A 23,150-nucleotide genomic window follows, 5' to 3' on the forward strand; every position below is an offset into this window, starting at 1 on the left:
ATGGAGCGACCTCGACGTATCTTACGGGCAGGCTCGATAAGTGAGCGCACGTGACGCCTACTGCCAACGGCAGGAACAAGGGGCGGTGGCCAGCAGCCAGGCCACAGGGAAGCAGCGAGGGGCAAAAGTAGGCAGGCCACAAAAATCAAAATTCAGCGGCCGCGATCCGCTTTGGAACTGCCTAGAAGAGCATCGACTGCAGCAAAAGCTGTACCACCAAACAAAACCGCTTTTTGGACCTCACCCATTCCACCACAACCACACCCAGACCCACGACCGGCGAGACACGCATTCCGACACAGACGCCGAAACACGCACCCTCCCCTACAGTCGCTTGGTCTCGCAGAGACGGCAACTCCTCCAAACATGGCGATGAGTGCGTTGCAAAACATCCCCGCGCCCCGTTGGCCCCTATTTCAGCCTTTTGGTCAGCAAGCTAACTTCTCGCCCACAACACAGATCTCGACCTCTCCAACGGTATGCAAAGCACCCCAGACCGACCCAGCTGCCTTTTGTGGAAGCTCGCAAGCCTACTAACACGCCACAGCGTCGGTGATTCAGGATGAACAGGGCCGGCCGTTTATCGTGGTCAGAGAGTAAGTCTGGACAGCACAGCTCGTCCGTCCGCATGGCGTCTTCCAGGTACCAGACCGCCGCTAACCGCCCCCCCCCCTCCGCAGCCAAGGAAAGAAGCGGCGGCAGTTTGGCAACGAGGCCGTCAAATCCCACATCCTCGCCGCGCGGACAGTCGCCAACATCGTCAAGTCGTCGCTCGGCCCGCGCGGCCTCGACAAGATCCTCATCTCGCCCGATGGCGACATCACCGTCACCAACGACGGCGCCACGATCCTGCAGCAGATGGAGGTCACAAACCACGTGGCCAAGCTGCTGGTCGAGCTCTCCAAGTCCCAGGACGACGAGATTGGCGACGGCACGACCGGCGTCGTTGTGCTGGCCGGCGCCCTGCTCGAGCAGGCGGCCGAGCTGATCGACAAGGGCATCCACCCGATCCGCATCGCCGACGGCTACGACCAGGCGTGCGACATTGCCGTGGCCGAGCTCGACAAGATCGCCGACGTGCTGCCCTTCGGCCCCGGCGACGTCACCAACCTCACCAAGGTCGCCCGCACCAGTCTGGGCTCCAAGATTGTCTCCAAGGCGCACGACCAGTTTGCCAAGATTGCCGTCGACGCCGTCATGTCGGTCGCGGACCTCGAGCGCAAGGACGTCGACTTTGAGCTCATCAAGGTCGACGGCAAGGTCGGCGGCGCCCTCGAGGACTCGCTGCTCGTCAAGGGCGTCATCGTCGACAAGGACTTCTCCCACCCGCAGATGCCCTCGGAGGTCCACGACGCCAAGATGGCCATCCTGACGTGCGCCTTTGAGCCGCCCAAGCCCAAGACGAAGCACAAGCTCGACATCACGTCCGTCGAGGAGTTCCGCAAGCTGCAAAACTACGAGCACGAGAAGTTTGTCGAGATGATCCAGCAGATCAAGGACACCGGCGCCAACCTGGTCGTCTGCCAGTGGGGCTTCGACGACGAGGCCAACCACCTGCTGCTGCAGAACCAGCTGCCCGCCGTGCGCTGGGTCGGCGGCCCGGAGATTGAGCTGATTGCCATTGCCACCAACGGCCGCATCGTGCCGCGCTTCGAAGACCTGACGGCCGAGAAGCTCGGCACCGCCGGCGTCGTCCGCGAGATGACCTTTGGCACCACCCGCGAGAAGATGCTCGTCATCGAGGAGTGCGCCAACACCCGCGCCGTCACCGTCTTTGTCCGCGGCAGCAACAAGATGATCATCGACGAGGCCAAGCGCTCCCTGCACGACGCCCTGTGCGTCGTCCGCAACCTCGTCCGCGACAACCGCGTCGTCTACGGCGGCGGCTCCGCCGAGATTGCCTGCTCGCTCGCCGTCGAGGACGCTGCCGTCCAGACCCCCGGCCTCGAGCAGTACGCCATGCGCGCCTTTGCCGAGGCCCTCGACGCCATCCCCATGGCCCTGGCCGAGAACTCGGGCCTCAACCCCATTGCCACCCTGGCCGAGGTCAAGAGCCAGCAGATCAAGGCACAGGGCGGCGCCGCCCGCGGCCGCCTGGGCGTCGACTGCATGGGCGTCGGCTCCAACGACATGAAGGAGGCCTTTGTGATCGACCCGCTCATTGGCAAGAAGCAGCAGCTGATGCTGGCCACCCAGCTGTGCCGGATGGTGCTCAAGGTGAACAACGTCATCATCAGCGGCTCGGGCGAGGACGACTTTTAGAGGGCGGGGGAGGCCCAAAGGTGATCGAACGGCAATATAAAAAAAATGAAAGAATGAAAGGAATCCAAAAACGTATGGAGCATGTATAGAATAAAAAGCAAGTACGGCGACGGGGTTCAAAACGACGCCCGTTGCACGACTGTATACCCCCCCCCCCTGTGTTCTGTGACTGGGACTGGGCAAGGAAACAGGAAACGTTTGGAAAATACATATGGTTTTCAATATAAATGACTCTCAAATGCAAAACCGCGTGCGCCCCATTTGGGGTTGATTGTATGCTTTTGGAATAGGATGTCTTTTGTGTACTTTACAAGTCAAAATGAGTATCCCAACGACGACACCATAATTAGGAATAAAGAACCTTGGCAGCCGCATCCCGAAAACGCTCGCTAGAAAGCAATGTCGGCCCCAACTTGTCTATCGTACTCTTTGTTTCCGCAACTCTTTTGTTTCCGAAACTCTTCCTCGTTGCCCGTCTACGAGAATCCAAATCCCTTGGCATTCTCCAGCGCCATCGCCAGCCGCTCTTGGAGCACCTCGCGATTGGGATACTCGGGCAGCAGCAGCGTGCCGTAGCACGTGTATGCCGTCGGGAGATGGCCCCCCACGGCTTCCTCCTCGCCGTTCCGCTGCAGCACAAACTGCATCGTCTTGGCGCCGCCCACCGGCATGCGGTCGCTCGCCGTCACAAACTCGAGCAGCTTGCGCTTCATCGGCTCGTCGTACGCCGACACAATCGACCAGAAGTCGCTCACCGTCGCGTGGCCCGTGTCCCAGCCCACGTACCGCGTGTGCTGCCGCAGCTCGTCCATGTCAATGGTCTGCTCGCCCTCCAGCAGCGACTGCAGCAGTGCCGGTGTCAGCAGCGTCAGCGACTTGGGGTGCAGGCACTTGCGGAAGCCGCGCGAGAACGCCTCGTACTGTGCGCGCACCGACACGTCCGTCAGGTAGCGGATGTAGTCCGTGACGTAGGCGTTGCGGTTCGCGCCCGTCACCATGGGGGCGTCGTCGCCAGGATTGCCAGCGGCCAGCGGCGATGCGTTGGGAGCGGAGGGATCCTCTGCTGGTTCGGACCGAGCGGCAGCGACATGGGTGGCAGCAGCAGCTGTATCGGACATGCCTATTGGTGCTGTGGCCCGCGCCTCAATGTCATGCAGGACGTTCTCCCGGATCTTCGGCCACGGCGCACAGTCGTCCCCCATGACGCGGGAGATGGGCTGGCCAAACAGGTCGACGGAAAACTCGTACGTCCGAACAAAGACGTCCTCCACCGCACCATCCTGCTCGTTCCACTCCAGCAACGCGGTCAAGCCACTGGCCAGGTCGGGCCAGCCGTCGGCAATGTGGTGCAGCTCGTCCACGGGCTCGCCGAGCAGCTTGCGGTAGAGCGCCTTGGGAAAGGTCACGGGCAGCGATATGCCATTGAACAAGGCGAGGGACACCAGCAGACCAATCAGCTCGAATTTCCAGTCGGCCTCCAGCGTCGTCGGGTTGAACCAGGTCATGTGTGTGCGGCTGTCGACTGTGAATGCGCCGTAGTTGGGCTCCAGGGCCTCCGCCAGGGCCAGCCGGAAAAATTCGTACTGTACGCCGCCGGAGTCGATGCCCTCTTCGCCGCTGTTCTCGCCGAGGCGGACCTTGAGCGGCCGCAGCAGCTCGCGCTGTTCACGGCGCCACAGCTGGTCAAAGGCGTCGGAGAGGATCGAGCTGCGGCTGATGTCGAGAACAAGGTACTTTGTCGATGCCATCTTGAGTAGGTCCTGCAGCACCTTTTTGTGGTGCGGATTGATAATCAAGCTCCCCGGCGAAATAATTGCATTCATCCGGCTCTGGAGGGAGCTCGACTCCTCAAACGAGCGGTTCATGCGCGAAAAGTTGATGGCCCGGAAATACGAGACAAGCGACGTCGGGCTGAAGATGAACGGCAAGTCGAGCAGGTGGCGACGCTTCCGCGTGGACGTGAACGACAACCACGCGACCGGCATTTCCATCTCGTCGAGGCGCTCCGCAAAGTACTCCGTCCGGAACTGCACGTCGCCGACCAAAAGAGCCTGTCGCTTTTCGTAGAGGGCCGCGATGAGGGCGAGGGCGCCGCCAAAGTGGCCATCGCCGGGCACGGCTGGCGAGCCGGTCCATTCGCTGAGCATGACGGCGCGAGCCCAGTCAAGGAGCAGAGTCGGCACGCGCGTTTCGTGGAGTGTCCGATCGGGGAAAGAGAAATTGAGAATATAGGCCGCGTCCATATTGAGAAAGTCCAGTTGCGAAAACAGCGGCGCGAGAATGTCCATTGTGCCCTCGGCCGGCCGGCTGCCCCTGCGGCCTTGGCCGGCAATGGTGCCGGCAAGGGCGCCGTCAGAGCCGGAGCTGCCGTTAAAGGTGCGCTGTGCCGCGATGGCCGAGAACAAGACCCGGGCCAAGCGCAGGGCAAGGTCGTTGGAGAAGGCATCGTCGTACTGGAGGCAGAGCTCCGCCGGCTGTCGCACGACCAGGCCACTGCCGGCGAGGCTCAGGCCTTGGGAGCGAATGCGAGACATGTCGTAGAGCTGCGACTCGTTCTTGACAACAGGCGCAACGGCAACCAGAGCATGCAGGCAGATCGCCATCAGCATCCCCGCCTCCGCGTCGGTCAGCAAGCTCTGCTGCTTGTGCGGCGCGAGACGTGCCTCGGGCAGCCGTCGTGCCAGGAGCGTCTTGGTGGGTACAAGCAGCGCCTTGGCGGCCACCCACAGGCTGTGCAAGACGAGGCTCGGCGCGACACGGGTGAGGCGGAGCATGCAGTACCAGAGGGTATGCGTATCATAGAGCTGGCCCTGCTTTGTAAACGAGGAGATGAGGGCCCTCGGGTCGCTGAGGACGTAAAACAGGCTCTGCTCGACAAACAGGCGCCAATCCTCGGCGAGATGGACGTCCTGTTGCCTGCCCTGCGGCTTTGGCTTCCGTCGGAGGGGAGGCGAGCGGCTGCCCCGGGTCTGTTTGTGAAACTGCTTGACGACAGGCGGCTCAAGCATGTGCACCTCGCGGGTGCAGTCGTCTTGCAGCACATCGCACACAAACTCCACGACGTCGGCGTTCAGCCGTGTCAGGGTTTGCGGGAGCAGCATGTCCAGAGCGGCGTCTTCAGTACTGTCGGCCCCCGTACCATCGACGTCGTTGGCAGCAGAGGACTGGTTGGAAGAAGATCGGTCCGAGGAGCGGGAGCGGGAGGAGGACGAGCGTGACTGCGGAAGGCTGGTGTCGCTTCCGCTGTGGGTCAAAATGTCGGCCTGCGTCCGTGCCGTCTTCTGCGAGGCCTCAAACGATCCTTTGAGGTTGAGCGGCGGCATCTTTTCCAAAGGGACGCTGTCAAAGAAGCCAGCGCTGGACAGCTGCGAGATGGGGCGTGCAATGGTGGGCGCCGTGCTCTTCAGCGATCTTGCCGAGGGGGCTATGGGATTGAGATCGCCCTGGACGCCTGGCAAGAGGGGAGAGAGGACCGGCGGGATGTCGTCGGCGTCGGCGGCAAACGGGTCCACCGACAGTTTCCGTTGTTGTTGGCGTGTGGATGTCGGGGCTCGCATGCGGGCGCTGGCATTCAGCACCGCATGGCCGTTTCCGTTGGTGCTCGCGTGACCATTTGGAGGTGAGGGTGCACGCTGGGAAATGCTTGCGACCGGCTGGTCCTTTTGTGTTTCCGCTGGGCCACCGCCACGATCGCTCGGTTCGACACGTCCAGTCGTTGCCGTGCTGCCGTCTTTGCCTTCCATCTCACCTGACGATACGTCGCGGGTCGGTGCCGGAGACTGGCCCAGGGGCTGGTCCGGTGTAGCCTTGCCGGAAGAGGGCTTGGACACCTTTCTTGCACTTGGTTGAAGCCCGCCTTGCAGCACATCTGCTGCGTCGGTCATGGTTTCGACACTCGCAGGCGTCAACCATTCCAGCATTTTGAAGGCTACTGTGCCGAACATGTTGGCGGCAAAACTCCGGTAGTCCTTGCTCACGGGCTTCTCCGTGATTGTAAAGTACAGCTCGTCCTTGTCATGCTCTTCGTTTTTGTCAGAGTTGGCGTGTCGAGGTGCAGGGTGTGCTATTGGCGGTGGTGATGGCGTCTTGCCCGTCTTTCTCCCCGTTGCCTTGTCTGCCTCGGAAGAAGTCCTTTTTGCGCCATGTACGCTCTTTACGCCATTGGATCCCTTCGAGACCTCGTCATTTGATGCACGGGAACGGAGTGTGCTAGGATTCGGCTTGAAGCTCCCTGCAGTAGCAAGGCCATGCATGGGCGCATGCTTTGGCGTGAAGATGACCGAGTTCAACGCGTCCGGTGGTGACTGGGGCAGCTTCAGAGCTGGGCAGAGGCCAGCCTCCGGGTTGTCCTGGCTGGCAAGGTGGATCGCCAGCGTGCGTGCGCTCGTTGTGTTGTATCGACGGAGGGGGGCCTTGCCGGCGAGTCGTTTGCGAAAGGAGAGGCAGGTCGCGTTGCCACACGTGGCCGTGCCGCAGCCATCACGGAGCTGCACAATGTACCTGGGGCGGGCATGGTTAGCGAACAGAAACATCAGCACGGTGGCGTTGGTGTGTGCGGCAAACATACAACTGGATCAGGAGCTGGAAGTTGTGTCGGCGGCTGGCCTTGTGGACGGCATAAACACGGCGCGGGTTCTCGACCTCGTCGACCAGTTCGCGCAGCTCGGCTGGCGCGTCCCAGGGCAGTCTCGCGAACGGCGCCTCCTCCCACAGACCGGCAAGCAGGCCACTTCCACTGCCACTGCCACTACCGCCACCACTTGCACCGCTCCTCGCGGGTGGCCGTTGTGTCTCGATCGTCATGACGTCCGTTCAAGGGTCAGTCGCTGGTGAGACGGAAGGGCCGATTCATGTCGAGGAGGGTGACTGCAGAGTTCGGGGTCGGCCAGGGTAACGCGGTAAGTGGTCGCCGTAGGCCGTTGGGATACGGGCCGGTGTACAGGTCGAGCGGTAGTCGCAGTCCGGTCGCCAGATAGGCAACTGTCGTTGTGATGGTCGTTGAAAGCCCTCCACGTTCGAGGCTGAGTCGATGTAGGGGACCGACGAGAGTGCCGGATGGAACGAAGGGAACGCGGCCTGCCGAGACACAAGACGCGGGTTGAGAAAGAGCGTGCGGTGTGATGGATACCAGATGGTGCGAAAGTGAGGCCGTTGACTGTCGTTTGATGACGGAAAGTTGAGATGGACGAAAGAGACGATGCATCGTCTGCCTTGGGGCAAACGGGGGAAGGAGAGACGGGCTGGGGGTGCCTGCCGTGGTCCTGGGTTGTTTGACCTGCGGAGGCTTTGTAAAGAGGAAATTTGGGGCGCTAGAGTGCCCTAAAGAGAAGTAGCGCGCCCTGGACGCAGCATGGGCGGCAGCGACGATGCACGGACCACTCAGCGTTTAAGCCGCCCCAGGAGGCGAATTATGACCTAAGTCGGGCAGGCACGCGAGACTTCCCGTCGCAATGCTCCGTACAGGCAGGTGCGTTTGCGCTTGCTTGGTTGACGGGCGCAGAAGGTGGAAGGTGCATCTGAGCAGTTATTCTGCGCCTGTGTTTTCGGTTCTATGAGATTGTTTGTGCGAAAGGGTCGCACCTTCTCAACAGGTGTGGCCATCTGCCACAGCAAAGCCGCACCTTCCGTCTCTGTTCGTCTATGAGATCATTAAATCTGGAAATCCGATTGGCCGTCATGTTGAGATAGCAGCCACGGAAAGCGTGTGGGATGAACCTTCCTCTTTCTGTTTCTGTCCAAACTTTTGTCAGGAAGGAACCGCGAAAAAGGAGGCTGATGTACGACATACTGCTCACTTTACCTACTTCCTATTCTGGTCAATGCCCTGCACATGTTGCAGCATTCCGGCATTGCCAAACACATCGAAGGCAGTCGCGACCACCGATCGTAGCCCAGGCGGCCCTAAGACCGCCCCACCTTCTAGAAGCCTTCCCACCCACTAAAATCGCCCGAAAAAGAAATCCTGCATGACGGACTTTTTTCCGTCCCACTCAAATTTTTGTCAATCTGCTCCTGCCAAAACCTCTCTGACGTCGTGCCTTCCTCCCCTCACTTCCACTTTTTTGGCTTTGTTGTCACAGCCTTTCTTCACGTCGTTAAATCCCCTTTGCGTCAATTCTTCCTTTTTACCACACGTTTTCTTCCACGCTCCTCTACCCCCTGCAACGCTCACTTCCTTTCAACGACCACCCACGACAACGACCCTCGACGCTTTTCATCATCGCGGGGCTCGCCGCTCCCACTCGTCCACCACCGTATAGAGCCTCCATCGAGACGATTCTGCTTTGGCCTTCAGCAGCATTGACTCAGACTTTCTCGGTGTCATCAATCTCCCAGTGATCACCGGGCTCAATAATACGTCCGGCGGCCTTCCAACAGACTCCCAAGAGCCAATAGCGTCCACTTTTTTGCTACCTTATTTTCCGTGTCTCACATCAGTGGCAAACTTGTTTACTTTGACCGACAACTATTTCTCTGCCGAATTTGTCGAGTTTTGACGAAACAACGATCAATCCCTCGTCCTGGATTACGAGTCCCTATCCAAACACTTGCCATAACGACTACTCATAGCCACCGGCCATGACGACAATAGCAGGCGACCGGCCGGTAATGAAGCCGGCGGAGGACGCGGCGCCGGCCACACATCAGTTCAGCTGCAACTCGTGCCAGGTTGCGTTCCGCAGCGTCGAGCTGCAGAAGAGCCACATGAAGAGCGAGTGGCATCGGTACAACCTGAAGCGCCGTGTGGTGTCGCTGCCGCCGATCTCGTCGGAACTCTTTGCCGAGAAAACGCTGCAGAACCGGGCCGGTGCGGCGGCTGAGGCCGGACGTGCCGGCTTTGAGCGCAGCTGCGATGTGTGCCAAAAGACCTACTTCAGCGAGAACTCGTACCAGAACCACATCGGCAGCCAGAAGCACAAGGCCAAGGCGGCGAAGGCGGGCACAAAGCGCAGCAAGACCAGCAAGGCACCGATCGACGATGCGAGCTCAGTCATAAGCTCGACGTTCTCACTGGGCGAGCCGACGCAAAAGATGAAGTCTGCCGTGGCTGACACCGAGACCGAGACGGTGGGATCGGAGGCGGAGGAGGAGTTCTCACAGGTTGTGGAGGGCCTCAAGAAAACAACAATTGAGGGCCACTCGCCCGTCAAGCGGCCTGCCAATCCGCGTTTGTCAGTGGCGGCACAACACAAGGGTGAGCATCTTCTTGACTTAGAGGCGGCGGACAAAGAGTACGAGGACGACGAGGAGCCGGCTGCCCCGGCGGCTAAGCAGTCGGCGCCGGCGCACTCGCTCAAGTCGTGCCTGTTCTGCAACTACGCATCGCCAACGATTGCGCTGAACGTGGCGCACATGGGTCGTTTTCACAATATGTTCATTCCCGAAAAGCAGTACCTGGTCGACCTGGAGGGACTGCTTGCGCATCTTGAGACGCGAATCCGCGACGACCATGCGTGCATCACCTGCGGCAAGGTGCGCGGCGACGTCTTTGCTGTGCAGACGCACATGCGTGATAAGGCGCACTGTACCATCCCGTACCTGACGTTGGAGGAACAGGTGGACATTGGCGATTTCTACGACTTCCGTGGCACGTACTCGGACAGCGATCCGGAAGACGACGATGACGAGGAGGATGGCAGTGATGACGGGGATGGCAAGAGCCCGACGAAAAATGCCGCTGCCAAGCTCGGCGCCAAGCGCGCTACCAAGACGACGACCGCCGACGGAAGCGACGTTACGGGCGACGATGGCGCGGATGATGGCTGGGAGACGGACAGCTCGGCATCGTCGCTCGACTCAGCCGACCTGACGGCCGTGCCGGCGGACAACCACATCCACCAGTACGAGCGTCTGGACAAGCACCCGCACCACAGCCAGACCGATCCGCGGTCGCACCACCAGGCAGATGGGTGGCACTCGCATGCGCACAAGCACAACCACGCGGTGTACTATGATGAGCATGAACTGCACCTGCCGTCAGGACGGTCCGTGGGCCACCGATCGCTGAATCGGTATTTCCGGCAGAACCTGCACAACTACCCGTCGCTTGCGGAGCGCGAGAAGCAAATGCAGCTGGCCATCGAGGCGGGCGTGGAGTTTGACTCGGAGGACGAGGACGAGGACGTCGACGGACTCGGAAGTGAGGCCGCCTCGCTGGCGCTGGCCCGGCGCACAAACGCGGCCAAGGCGCGCGCGGTGTCGACGCGCCCGGCGCCGCGTAACACGCTCGGCCTGACGGGCGTGACGGACAAGACCAAGGCGAACCTGATCAAGGTTGAGCGGCGACACGAGCTGGCGCAGCAGATTGCGGCGGACAAGGGCCGGATCAAGTTCAGTGCCAACTCGATCGGCCAGAGCTTCCGCTTCTTGGGCCGGACGTGAGACGTGAACCCGTTGCGTTTGTTGTCCACCCGATGTCTATTGCATTCCCGGAGTTGCTAGAGGTTCGTTTCTATCACGTTTCGTTTTGCCTTTGAGTCTCCTGGATGCTCTATTTTTTTCTTTTCTTTTTGGTCTTCTTCAATTGATTTTGCACCATGTATTCTGGTATGAATTCCTTTATTCTTTTATTTTTCACCCCCAAAACGGCGTGGACTGGCAGCATTTTAATAGATCCGGTACAATCCACCATGGAGTCTTTTGTCTGCCCTATTGTTTTCTTTGACGTATTACACATATGGCTTACTTATGTAACGACTGGTTATCTTAAGGTACCATGAAGAAGTTTTGAGAGCCGCCTCCTATTGGTCCGTTGAGGCCCGCTTTTTCCCGAATACCCTCCGTTCATTGGTTGTTTGGAGAGTGCGTAGATTGTTGTAGCCTGATTGGTCCGTCACGTTAGCGGCCCCTAGTTTTTCGCCCATTTAAGCCCTCTTATTCGTCAGAATCGTTTTTTTGCTCCACTTTTTCGTTAGCGTCGTACGTGGAATCGATTTTATTCGTCGAAGGGGGGTTTTGTGGTCCGTTTTTATAGGTCGGTTTATTTTTAACCGTCGTGTTTTTTAGTCGTGTTTTTACGTTTAAATTAGGTTTATTTATATTCGTACTTTAATATTACTAATTGTTTTTACGAACTATTACTAACTATTTCACTTATCGTTTATTTTATACCGTTACGATAAAAAACACCTTTATATCTTCTCCGTAAATATGTTTTATATATAAACACACCTTTTTTACTACTTTTTTCGTAAAGGAACGGTTAAGTATTAAACCGTATCGGACTTATAAAGACTATACTACTACTTTAAAGAACCGACGTACCCGAGACTCTTTTTTTTAAACCGTTTTAACCGATATACGGAAGTGTATTAAGTGTAAAAAAACCTTTTTAATTTCTTCTTTTATTAACCGTACCCGTAAACGGTCGTAGTAGACTTATTTTAGTTATAAAGACGTCGAAAGGGGGTATATTACTCTTACTCTTATTATTAATAATATATCGTAGTTCCCCCTCTTTATCGTAATAAGTGTTTCTTTTTATAATACTAATATAATAAATATATTTTAGTTAGTTTTAACCGGTCTTTCGTCGTAACGTTTTATTTTTAACTTTAAGATTTATTAAAATCCCGCCTTTTTTACTACACCGTAATAACCGTAATAGTTATTTTCTTCCTTTTTTACTTTAACTACTCTCTCTTTTATTTTCCTTTTTTATTTACCTTTTTCCCGACGTGTTTTATAACCGTAATAGTTAAAACGGGTTTTCTTATTTCTTTTCTCGATATCTTCGGTCTTTTTTATCTCCTTTCGAACCGTGTAATAGTCGTTATAATCTTCTTCGTTTTTTTTTTAAATACCTCTTTAATCTCTTTAATACCGTAATAAACGAACTTACTACTTTTACGGACTGTTTCACCGATACTAGTAGTTATTACGTCTTTACCGTACCGTCCGTCTCGTTAAGTTTTACTTTTAATAACGTTTCGGCCCGTATTTAACTTTTAAAATAGCCCTCGTTTTAAGATTACTATAAGCCTTATTTATTAATATTATAAGGTAATTCGTTAAAAAAGAAACGGGCCGTAATCTTATTACGACGTTAAAAGGCGTGTATTATAATCTTTATTAAACCCTTTTAAGTTTTTAATAAACTTATTAATATATAAGTTTTATTTTTATTATATTTCTTTTAATTACGTTTTTAACTATTTCCGTTTATTTTAATTAACACTACCCGAGTAAGACGGTTCCGTAATAATATTCGGAAGTATAATTATATATTTTCGTTTACTTCGATTAATACGACTTAAACTATATACGGTACGGTCGGTAACGCTCCGATAACGTACTAGATATAAGGTACACTTTACTATAACACCGGTCCGTTATAACTAGTCGATAATAAACCTCTTTAATTTACGTAATATTACTTTTTAAACGTGTAAATAACCGTTAAGGTCCGTAATATATACACGTAATAAGTGTTAAACGAGGGTTTAAATATAAACGAATTAATTAAGATTAATTAGTTTTTAACCGAATATAATTATTTCGTAACTATTTATAAAAACGTAAAGGAACGACTAACGCGTAAAAACAACCCTCGGACCGTTACGTTCTTAAATCCTTAAATACGGTTAATTATTAATAAACGTAACGATTAACGACGTTATAATACACCCATTTTAAACGAGGTTACGGCCTTAATCTTATACGAATATAATAAATAGTCCGTTTACGATATCGTTTTAAAGTTAAAAGACCCGAATTAACCTTATTACACTTATATTAACTTTAACCACGTTACTTATTTCCCTTTAGTATACGTATTAATGTTTCCCCGTAAAGAGATCGGTTTTTATTAAAATATTATATTCGATAACGGATCGAATAATAGTAACCCTCGTTTAACGTTAACGAAATAAACCCGATACTACTTATATCGACACGAAGGCCGGTTTAATATTATCCTATTCCTTTACGGTCGTTTATTTTAATAATTTTTAATAAATATATAAACGTATATCGATTAAAAACGAGTCCGATAAATTAAAACGAATTAAAAGAAACTATTAACGGAGTACTACTATATATTACGTACCGTGTTAAATTAGTTAAGATGGGACGAAATTATAATTAAAGAGTTAAGGCGTGTATTGATTATACTTATAACGTATATTAGTAACGACCGTTTTATAATAATATATTACGAAGACTTTATAGTTATTATACGTATATTTAGTCGGTCGTCGTTCTTTATTATATTTACTTATAACCCGAATAGTTTCGAATTACTTACTTAACTTCCGTTCGGAGTAAATATTTATAGTTATTCCGATATTATTATATACGTATTTAATAAATAAACGTAAGATTTATTTAATTAAGTCCGGAATAAGTAGATTTTTAAAGAGTTTCGTAGTTTAATATATACGATCGAGTATTAAAAACACGGTCTTTTATATATATATCTTTTATTATTTCTATTTATTATAAACCGTAATAGATTATTAAACCCGTATTATATTAATAATATTATTTTTACGGAAATTCCCGACCCCGAAATAAAACCGGAACTATATAAATTAGTCACCCGAAATATAATATACGGTCTTTACGGTCTTAATTATACGTTTATACTTTATATAAAACCGTCGAAGAAACCCGGTTAAAGTCTTTATTATTTTAAGGATTTTTTAAAACCGTTTTAGGACGAAACAACTATTAATAAAAACGGTTACTTATACTACCGTCGTCGGTACGGACGGGTTTATACCGTAACGACCCGTAATAATTAAAGAATTAAGGATAATAAATAAGTCGTTTTTTATAGTCCGTATTTATTATTACGGTATAAATCGTATATTAATATAAAGGTATACGGTTTTATAAATACTATAAAATACATTTATAAATATATTTATAAAGGGTCGGATATAGTCTCGGTCGTTTTTAAGGCCTGAAACCCGTGTAATTCGAACCGTTTTAATAAAATCGGGTTTTATACGAAATACCGTTATATTAGTCTTTACAAGGTAGTGTAGTGTATTTTCGAGTTTTCGGTATACTAAAAGTGGTTAATTATTATACGGTTTACGGTTTATTTTCCGGATAATTAATAAGTAATTTTTAAACCGACTTAATTAAAAACTTTAACGGAGACGATATAAAGGATAAAAAAGGTGTCGGAAAAGACTAGAACGACTTTAACGGTATAGTTTAAATATAACTCGTAGTACGAAAAGGCCCGGAACGTGTTATATTAAGACTTTTCGAATAAATATACTTTTTACGGTAAAGAGTAGTACTTAAAAAGAAATAATACTTATATTATCGGTCGTATACGGGTCGTTTTAAAAACGTACGACGAGATGTATTTTTTACGACTCTTATTTTATAACGTTTTAAACGTAATATTCTTTATATACCTTTATATAGTCGATAACGTCGAGTATAAAACGTTCCACGTCGTTTATAATACTCTCGGTTTATTAAATAACGATAACGATACGATTTATACGTTAACCGAAGTAATTATTATTCGGAACGGAACGGTCGTACGTTTTATATTTATAACTAAGTTAATGTTTAAGTTTATTACGGACCCGAATATTTTATAGTCGTAGTTTTAATCCTTTTTATACGATAACTTACTACGTCGTATTATAACCGATTAGTCTTTATCGTCGGTTATTTCGGATAGTTTTAATAATCTTTATTTAAATTACGGGTTATTTCTCTTCGAAGGTTTATTATAATAATACGGAAAATTATTAAATAATTTTAGTCTTTTTATACCTTAACTTAATTAATATCTTAATATAAAGTGTTTTATATTTATAAAAGAACGTTATAATTATAAAAAGTAAACCGTTACGGTAATAATAACCGAGGTATAATTAAACTCCGGTTAAAAGTTATATTTTAAAACTATTACGGGCCGTATCGAGTCGGCTCTTTCGAATACGCGTTTTTTTTTATAAAGACTTATAAGTATCGGTAAGACGTTTTTATACTAGTTATTAATCGTATACTACCGTTTTAAAGAATAAATCGTATTTTACGTTACTTCGTTTAATATTACGGCCCGTTTTTTACTTAACGGTCGTACGTTATACTCGTATTTTAAGATTTTAATTAAGATCGAGAGTACTTTTATATATAACTTTAGTAAAAGAACTATATTAGTCCGTTTAATTCGGAAGACGGGTTTAATTATTTAAAACGAGGTACTTATATAAGACCGTCGTTATTTCGAGGTTATAAATAAATAATTATAAAATATTCGTAGTTATAATAACTTATTTAACGGTTTACCCGTACTTTTCGGTGGTGACTTTATATAAATTCTTCCTGTTAAAAAAAAGGGAACGTGTTCGGAGATCGTAAGTCTCGTATTACGGTCGTTTACGTTTTAAAACGAGTTAACTATTTTAAGTTTAATAAAAAATATACGTTTATATAATTAAAACGATTTAAACTTATCCTTTTTACTTTAATTATAGTCTTTATTATACGATTTTAAAAAGTATAAAATAATTAAACTATACTCGGAAATTACCCGTGTTTTTTTTATATAAGACTTATACGAACGTATTTACCCGTTATATATTTTATAATAAACCGTTACGAATATTACTCTTTTTAAAAATAAGTGTATTTTAATTATACGGAACGATTTAGTAGACGATACGAATTAAAATATCTTAAATATATTTCCGGGTGTAAAACGGTTATATCGATCTTATAATATAATCGAGGATATAAAACCCGGTTCGTACTAACCGTCTCTCGAGGTGTTACGGTCGTTACGTCTTTTTTCGATACTTACGGGTAAGTTAACGTTAAAGGTTAACGTACCGGTTATACTATTACGGAATTTATATTTAAATAAAGGACTTTATAACGGTACGTAAATGGTTATTACGTTTATAAACCGTTCTTTTTTACGTTATATAATCTTTAACGGAGCGTTTTATAATAAAAAGGCCTTTATTTTTAAGATTATATTTATTTCGAAGGAGGACGAGTTTTCGTATAAGTTAAAACGGTGTTAATTTCTAGTCCGTCTTTATTTTTCTATAACTATTAATAAGTTATAAGATTAGTCGTTCCGGACCGTTAGTGTAAATTTACGGACGTTTATTTTTACTTACGGTTAGTTATATATAATATTATCCCGTGTAACGGATGTTTCGGGGTTTACCGTATATTTAACGGACCGTGACTAAGATTATACGAAGAATATTATATATTTAAAGGTATTAATATAAAACTAATTTTACGGGTGTTACGGACTAGAATATAAACGGAAAGTAACGTAATATATTAAAAAAATTAAAAAAACAAAAAAAAAAAAAAACAAATTATCCACCCCGTAACGGTTTATATTAAGTGCCCCTTATAAAAATTCCGTTAATTTATCGGCCTTTACGGTCCGTTTCGTATCCTTACGTTTAAAAATATTAATGTTTTTTTTTTAAAAAAAACAACCGAAACGGCCCGTAACACTTAAAAACACCTTACTAAACCGGTTTAAAAATTTCGAAAAAATAGTTGTAACGGCCCGTAATATATAAAACACCTTACTAAACTAGTTTAAAAAATAAAAGAAAAAAATAAAAAATAACCGTTTCGGCCCGTTATATATCCTATATAACCTTTCCGAAAAGGGTGAAAAACTTAACGGTTTTAACCGTACTCTTCGAATTAAGGGTTATTCCGGCCCGTTTTATAAACGTAACGACTATAACGTTATTATTATTATCGTCGTTATCTTCGTCGTCGTCGTCGTTACGGACCGTTATAGCCTATTTTCCCTTTTTAACCGTTCGAGACGGGCCCGGAACGGTCGTAGTAACGCGTTTTACCGTAAGGCGTAATTTAAAGTCTAAAAAAAATATTAATTTACAACTATAATAGACCGTTTCGTTTATATTTCGTACTTACCCTTAACCTTAAATATACACTTATTAATACTAGAATTATAGTAGTAGTTTCCGTAAGACCCGTTACTAACGTTTATAAACGTAACGTAGTCGGTGAACGGTCCGGACCGTTTAAAATAATAACCGTAACTAACCGTTACGGGCGTGTTAACCGTTTAAATTAACACTATTTTAATGTTAAAACTACGTTATAAGGTTAACGTAGTCGTTCCGGTCCGAAACGTAAACGAACTATAAAAAACGACCTATTATAAATGTAAATTTAATACGTAATAACCGGATATAATTAAAAATAATTTTTAATAAAAAAGTAAAGGTCCGTAATAGTTTATAATATACTATACGTTCGACTAATAGTTTAACCGTGTTTATAATTAAACGGTAGTTCGTAGTATCTTAGTCGTTTACTACCGTAACTAACCACTCTTCGAAACAGATCGGATCGGACTTAAAGTTTAATATTTAATAAATCGGAACGGTTAATTATAGTTTTATAAAAAAACCGTAAAAAATAAATTTAACTATAACCGACCGTAATATACCGTCGGATCGGTCGTAAAAGGGACCGTAACGTTACGGTCCGTTATTAAACCGGTTACGTCGGGCCGGGTCCGGGGTAAAAAAATATTTAAACCGTTAAAGCTCGTAACAACCGTTTTATTAGTTATAATAACCGTGTTAACGTTTAAGGCGTTTATAATAAACACGCCACTAGTCGTAACGGGTCCGTCACTAACCACACCGTTAACGTTTATAACGTCCGTAACGCCCGTAACGTTTATAACGTTTATAACGGGGGGGTAAAGAACGGCTCCGTTAATAAAAACACCGGGAGTTATAATATATATAAGGTTTAACGATATCGTATTTCGTATATTTAAAACGGACCGGAAAAGTGGGTTATTAGTAAGATTTCTTTAAAATTTTAATATCGTTTAATTCGTTTAAACCGTACGAATCTTTTAAACGTAGTAAAATATACGCGTATCGTTTATATTATATACGAATTCGTCTTAAATACGTACCGTTATTATTATCGTTATTATTATTATAAAAAAGAGGGTTTTTTAAATCTTTAAATTATTTCACCTTTCGTCCCTTTCGTCGTAAACGTTTTATAAGTCTTCGTAAGATTAGGTTAATTAAAGACCGTTATTTCGATTACATTCGTCGTATCCGACGAATCGTAAAATTTTTCACGTTTTACTTTATTTTAACTATACTTTCGTCTTACTTTTTTCTTACGACCGTATAAATAAATTATCATCAACTTCCAACTATTACGTATATTTTCGCTTCGATATTAACATCACGTTTCATCTCTTTTCGGATCAAAACTACTTTTATTGTTTGTCTATCTCCCACCCCGGTAGCCCTGAAAGCGAATTGTACCAGGCAGAATCAGCCCTACACAACGTAGCAATAAGCTAATAGGAGCACCCGTACGTCCGACGAAGGAGGGCGGGAGGGCCATGCTAGTTACGTATAAGGGGCAGAGACCTCCGGCGCGGCGACAGGACGAGATAGGACTTGGGGGGGTAGAGTCTGTGTGGTGGTTTTCGACTGGTAAAATTAAAAATTAAAACACATATTTATTCATAAGACGTCCATGTGTCATTATATCAAGTTGGCGTTGGAAACCGAACATAAAGGCCGACGTGCCATGGTCATCACTCTTTCTCGTTTGGGATTTGCCTCCGCGTCGGCGCTCTTGCCCCCGGTCATCCTTCTCAGTCCACCGGTGCAGCTCGGGCCGGGCCTTGGCAAGAGCAGATCCGAAGACCACCCGCGACTTCTCTGCTCCGATCTGTGATGATATCAGTTCACCCTCCACACTTTTTTTTCGTTATCTGCACCACCAATGACACACACGAGAGCAGCGAATGTTTTGGTCCGATAGGCAGCCCTTCTTAGGCCGCTCTACTATACTCCCACACTTTCCGTATTGCTATCACTTCTAGTGCGGCAATCGAGGACACAAAGCAGTGGAAGGAATGCGTGAGAGAATTGAGGGAGTGAGAAATGGGTACGATGTAATACAGACGCGTATATTGCCCATCCTGTGGCATGCACTACGCGAGGCAGCTGCGACCAGCATCCAGGCCCAGCCGATACGATCAGAACGTGCAAAGAAGAAAAGGGCCATTGGAGGCTTGGGAGCTGTAAATTTACGCATCACTCGCTTTTATTTTATCGCTTGATTGTGAAACAGTGAGCATAGGAAATACAAATTTGGCCGGGGGGTAAGCATCAGCAGAGGGAAGTGTGTCACCAAGAAAAATGAAAGGTAAATTAGACATTGATACTCTTTGCCAGTGCCAACAGCCAACACATACCAATAAAGTCAGCAACAGCCCGTCAAAACAACTGCCGGCTGCTGCCTCTACTCATCTGTCGGTCAATACGAGCATCAGCGCAGCTATCCGCTGTCACAAATGTCGTCTCTCCTGTCCCTACAGCCAATGGATTCGCCCCAAGCCTAACGGCGAATTTCAATTGGCAGTCGACAATCACGAGCGCTTTGAATTTGTCTTTTTGTTTGCGCCGTGCTGCGGGTGGCTTGTCGCCACAGCCCATTTGCACAGCGGCACAGCCTCTCAGCTCTGTATACGTCGTACATTGAGATGCAGGTTGACTGCTGGTTTTCTGTCGAATGAAAATTCCAAACGGTCGTCCTCTCCTCACATTTGTGGGTTAATTCAGGTGAGCTTTCATTTTCCTTGGACGCTTCTCATCAAGTTTATCGTTTAAGTGCTGGGGACCGCAGCGGTCACATTGTAAGATGACTAGTCGAACAAAGCCTACCAAGAGAGTAAGGCTGAAAGACGATATGCCACAGACATAGGACGTAATTACATAGGCAGCGCAGAATTAAAATAGATTGCATCAATGATCGTCGTGACATTGATCGTCGGTGTCCACTTGACAGGTCTGGATGGGGCATTGCGAAAAACGCCCATTGAAAACGATCAAGTCCGTACAATTCGGAGTACAACATTGTATGCTTTGCCTTTTTTGAAAAATAAAGTAAAATAACAAAGAATGGATAATACTAAATAAAATAAACATTCCGTTTATCATCCCTATTTCGTTTGGCTCTTTGCTCACCGCCCATCCGAGCCAACGGGCTAGGTTGAAAGACAGCAATGAAAGTGGTGTGTGGCTGCGTTGGCCTGGGCCTGGTCAGGTCGTTACGACACACGATGCCTGTGGCCAGCCGCACAAAATGGTCATCTGGACTGAAAGACGGCGGGTAGCCACCTTACAGCCAGCGTGACAAGGGGTGTTATCTGCCAACGCATCAGACACCTTCGGCGGCCAAGGCGAAAACACGATAGAGGGGTGGGGGGCACGGCAGTCCATTGGGGAGATGCTGAGGAGGTGCAGTAGAGAGAGGACTTGAAGGTAAAATACCAAAGGACAGGCAGAACCTACCGTATCGTTTTTTCATTTTTACTTCTTTTCTTTTTTCTCTCTTTTTATTTTTACAGATTCATTATTTTATTTCTTTACCTTTAGATATATTTTATTCGAATACGTCAACATAAATCCAACTTCATATCAGTCGGTCAGGCCGCTAGGATGCAATGCAACGCATTGTTGCCAGGTTGGCCACGCAGATACACACAACATTTATTGGTAACGCTGTTCAGCGTTTGACTACATTCCAGCCTAGGACAGCCCCTATCCCTTTATCGGACGGATCATTACCGCATGCTGCATTTTGTATTCTATGTTCTGTATCTTCGTTTGCATTCGTAATATGCCTTGAGACGTGCCCGCAGCTTGTCCATGACCAAGATGCTCCCCTCCTGTGATCGCCACGCCAAACTTGAAGAGGTTGTAGGAGTGAAACTCGAAATGTCAACGTTTAACCAGAATTAATCAAAACAGCACCGTCTCCGTTTCGTCTTCTAATCTACTTCTTGCTGTCACATTTTCACCTCCCACCTCCCCCATACTACTCCCGTTATCTCCCCGTAACGGTGGTTTCGGCCCTATGTTATATTGCACGCGGCAAAAAGCCACATGGAGCATCGCGGGGGACGGTCCGCTCTGCACTTTGCCTCCAGGTGAAGCTTTACTGCTCCAACATCGCAACACTGTCCGGAGAAATGGGACAAGCCACCCGCCGGAAGGACCACTTTGGCTAAATGGCAGTTGGGGCGCGGTAACCCCCGTGCTCTTCTCCCTCGGGGAGACAAAAGTCTACAAGAGCCACGTGGGAGGAGAGGGGAGCGCCCAGGGGACTGCCGCCGGTGGAAGAAAGCAGTGATGGTGCGGCCTTTTTGAACTTGGTTTTCGAGGGGTGCCCTGCCTTTACCTTGCACCTTTTTTACGTTCCATGGAAGATTCCATAGATTGGGCTTTCATTTGGCCGTTTTTTCCTTCCAAGTGCCGGTGACAACTTCTGAAATTGTATAGTAGATATAAATAAGGGCGTGGGAATATGAATGTATCGAAATCATGGCCAGGCCATGCTCGCATCGTTCTATCGGATGGGCCTCCCGACAGACCATCGACTTCGATATAGCACATAACGGAGGACTGGGCTGTATCATATATTGTGTCGTGCGTATTGAAGAAGCAAGACGTTGTAAGATGTGTTTTTACTAGACAAGGCTGAGGGAGGTCACGACAGCTATCAGAGGAAAAATCAAAATGGAAGGAGGCTAGGATGCTGCCGCTCACCGACGGCTCTTGCCGTTTCCCGACGCTGGCTTACACGGAGCTGCCACGTGACAAGACGGAAGAATCAACGCCAAACAGAGAGCAGAATATCACACCAGCCAACGTTGTACTTGCGCGGTCGTCTGACAGTTAAAAATAGGTGCTGAGCTTGGGTATGTAAGGGCGTGGCACACGTTTTCAGTGCTGCACTCGGAATGAGCGCCTGCATGTCCACCGGGGGCGCGCGCTTACAGCAGAAACAACGAGTAAGGGGCATCATCCTCCCACCCTCTTGTGTTTTTGTCGCTGGCAGCATCGTATGGTTTCGGCTTTCACAGGAGAATTAAAGGATTGCTCTTTGATTTTATCGACGTTTTCGTTCGTCAAGACATAAGGTGATCAAAACGGAGCCATAGTGAATCGAAAGCAAGTTTCCATTTTATGTACTTCGTCCTTTGTTATTATCGTCCACCGTTTCCCCCTTCTTCGTACCCAGTTCTCTGGTACATCTGGTAAATGAATGAGGCGGCATGCCGTGGCCGTCAACCTTTGAATGCCTTCGTTTGTCAACAAAAGCGGGTTTTGCAGTATTATAGCAGCATCCCATGCACCGCGAAAATCTGGGGAAATATAGGAAAACGGGCCGTCCAGGTCTCGATCATGGGCCAAAACGGCCAGTCGAAGAGCTTCTGTATTCTCCTTTCTGCCGTCTGCTTCTGACGAGCCAAAAGGAACCCGTACGCTCGGACGGCGTGCATCCCGCGCCATGACAAAAAGGCGACGGAAAACAGTGGTACGCGTCCGAAAAGGGGAGACGGGGATGAATGGAGGCCTGTTAACGGAGGCAAAAAGTGCGAGAAGAGCGGTTGATGCGACGCTGGACGGCCCAGACCGTGTCGCTTTTGTGTTTTGTGTTTCGTGATCTCCAAAAACTGGCGGTGGCAGGACACTGAGGGAAAAGAATTCTCAACATACGCAGTTCCATTGTGCGTATTTTTTATTTGGTTTTGTTCCTTGTTCTTGTCTTGCTTTTTTTTATTTCCGTCTCTCTTTATCCGTCTTCCCTTCGCCGCCCTGGTATATGCATCTGTTCGTCCTGTCTTTTTATCCCGGACACATCCAGTTCGCAAAAAGAGTCACGAGACGACCATCGTTTATGCGCTCCAGCAAATCCCCGTTTCATGCAACGACGAAGTGATGCAGATAGACAAATACGGCGTGAAGACGGTGCGTAATCGCATCGACGTTGGCATCTTACGTCACATTTTGGACGTCGCGTGGTTGCTGGTTAGGGACCCTGTAACCGCTTGTTTGTCTCGTTTG

At 48.1% G+C, this 23,150-nt stretch overlaps 3 protein-coding genes across 3 annotated transcripts; 2 read left to right on the top strand and 1 right to left on the bottom strand.

Moving 5' to 3' along the window:
* Positions 1-366: 366 nt before the first annotated feature.
* On the top strand, positions 367-2,262 carry SPBR_06928 (T-complex protein 1 subunit epsilon; the record flags this gene model as incomplete). The annotated part of the gene is made up of 4 exons (XM_040765184.1): positions 367-376; positions 460-477; positions 548-596; positions 681-2,262. 4 exons carry the CDS (start codon positions 367-369, stop codon positions 2,260-2,262), a joined length of 1,659 nt encoding a protein of 552 aa, XP_040616236.1.
* A 476-nt stretch (positions 2,263-2,738) lies between these two features.
* SPBR_06379 (hect domain containing protein) lies at positions 2,739-7,065 on the bottom strand (the record flags this gene model as incomplete). Its single annotated transcript, XM_040764636.1, has 2 exons — positions 2,739-6,762; positions 6,830-7,065. 2 exons carry the CDS (start codon positions 7,063-7,065, stop codon positions 2,739-2,741), a joined length of 4,260 nt encoding a protein of 1,419 aa, XP_040616237.1.
* A 1,776-nt stretch (positions 7,066-8,841) lies between these two features.
* Positions 8,842-10,644, top strand: SPBR_06975 (pre-60S factor REI1; the record flags this gene model as incomplete). Its single annotated transcript, XM_040765230.1, has 1 exon — positions 8,842-10,644. One exon carries the CDS (start codon positions 8,842-8,844, stop codon positions 10,642-10,644), a length of 1,803 nt encoding a protein of 600 aa, XP_040616238.1.
* Positions 10,645-23,150: the final 12,506 nt, after the last annotated feature.

Source organism: Sporothrix brasiliensis (assembly GCF_000820605.1).
Source record: "Sporothrix brasiliensis 5110 chromosome Unknown Cont20, whole genome shotgun sequence".
Lineage (NCBI taxonomy): Eukaryota > Fungi > Ascomycota > Sordariomycetes > Ophiostomatales > Ophiostomataceae > Sporothrix > Sporothrix brasiliensis.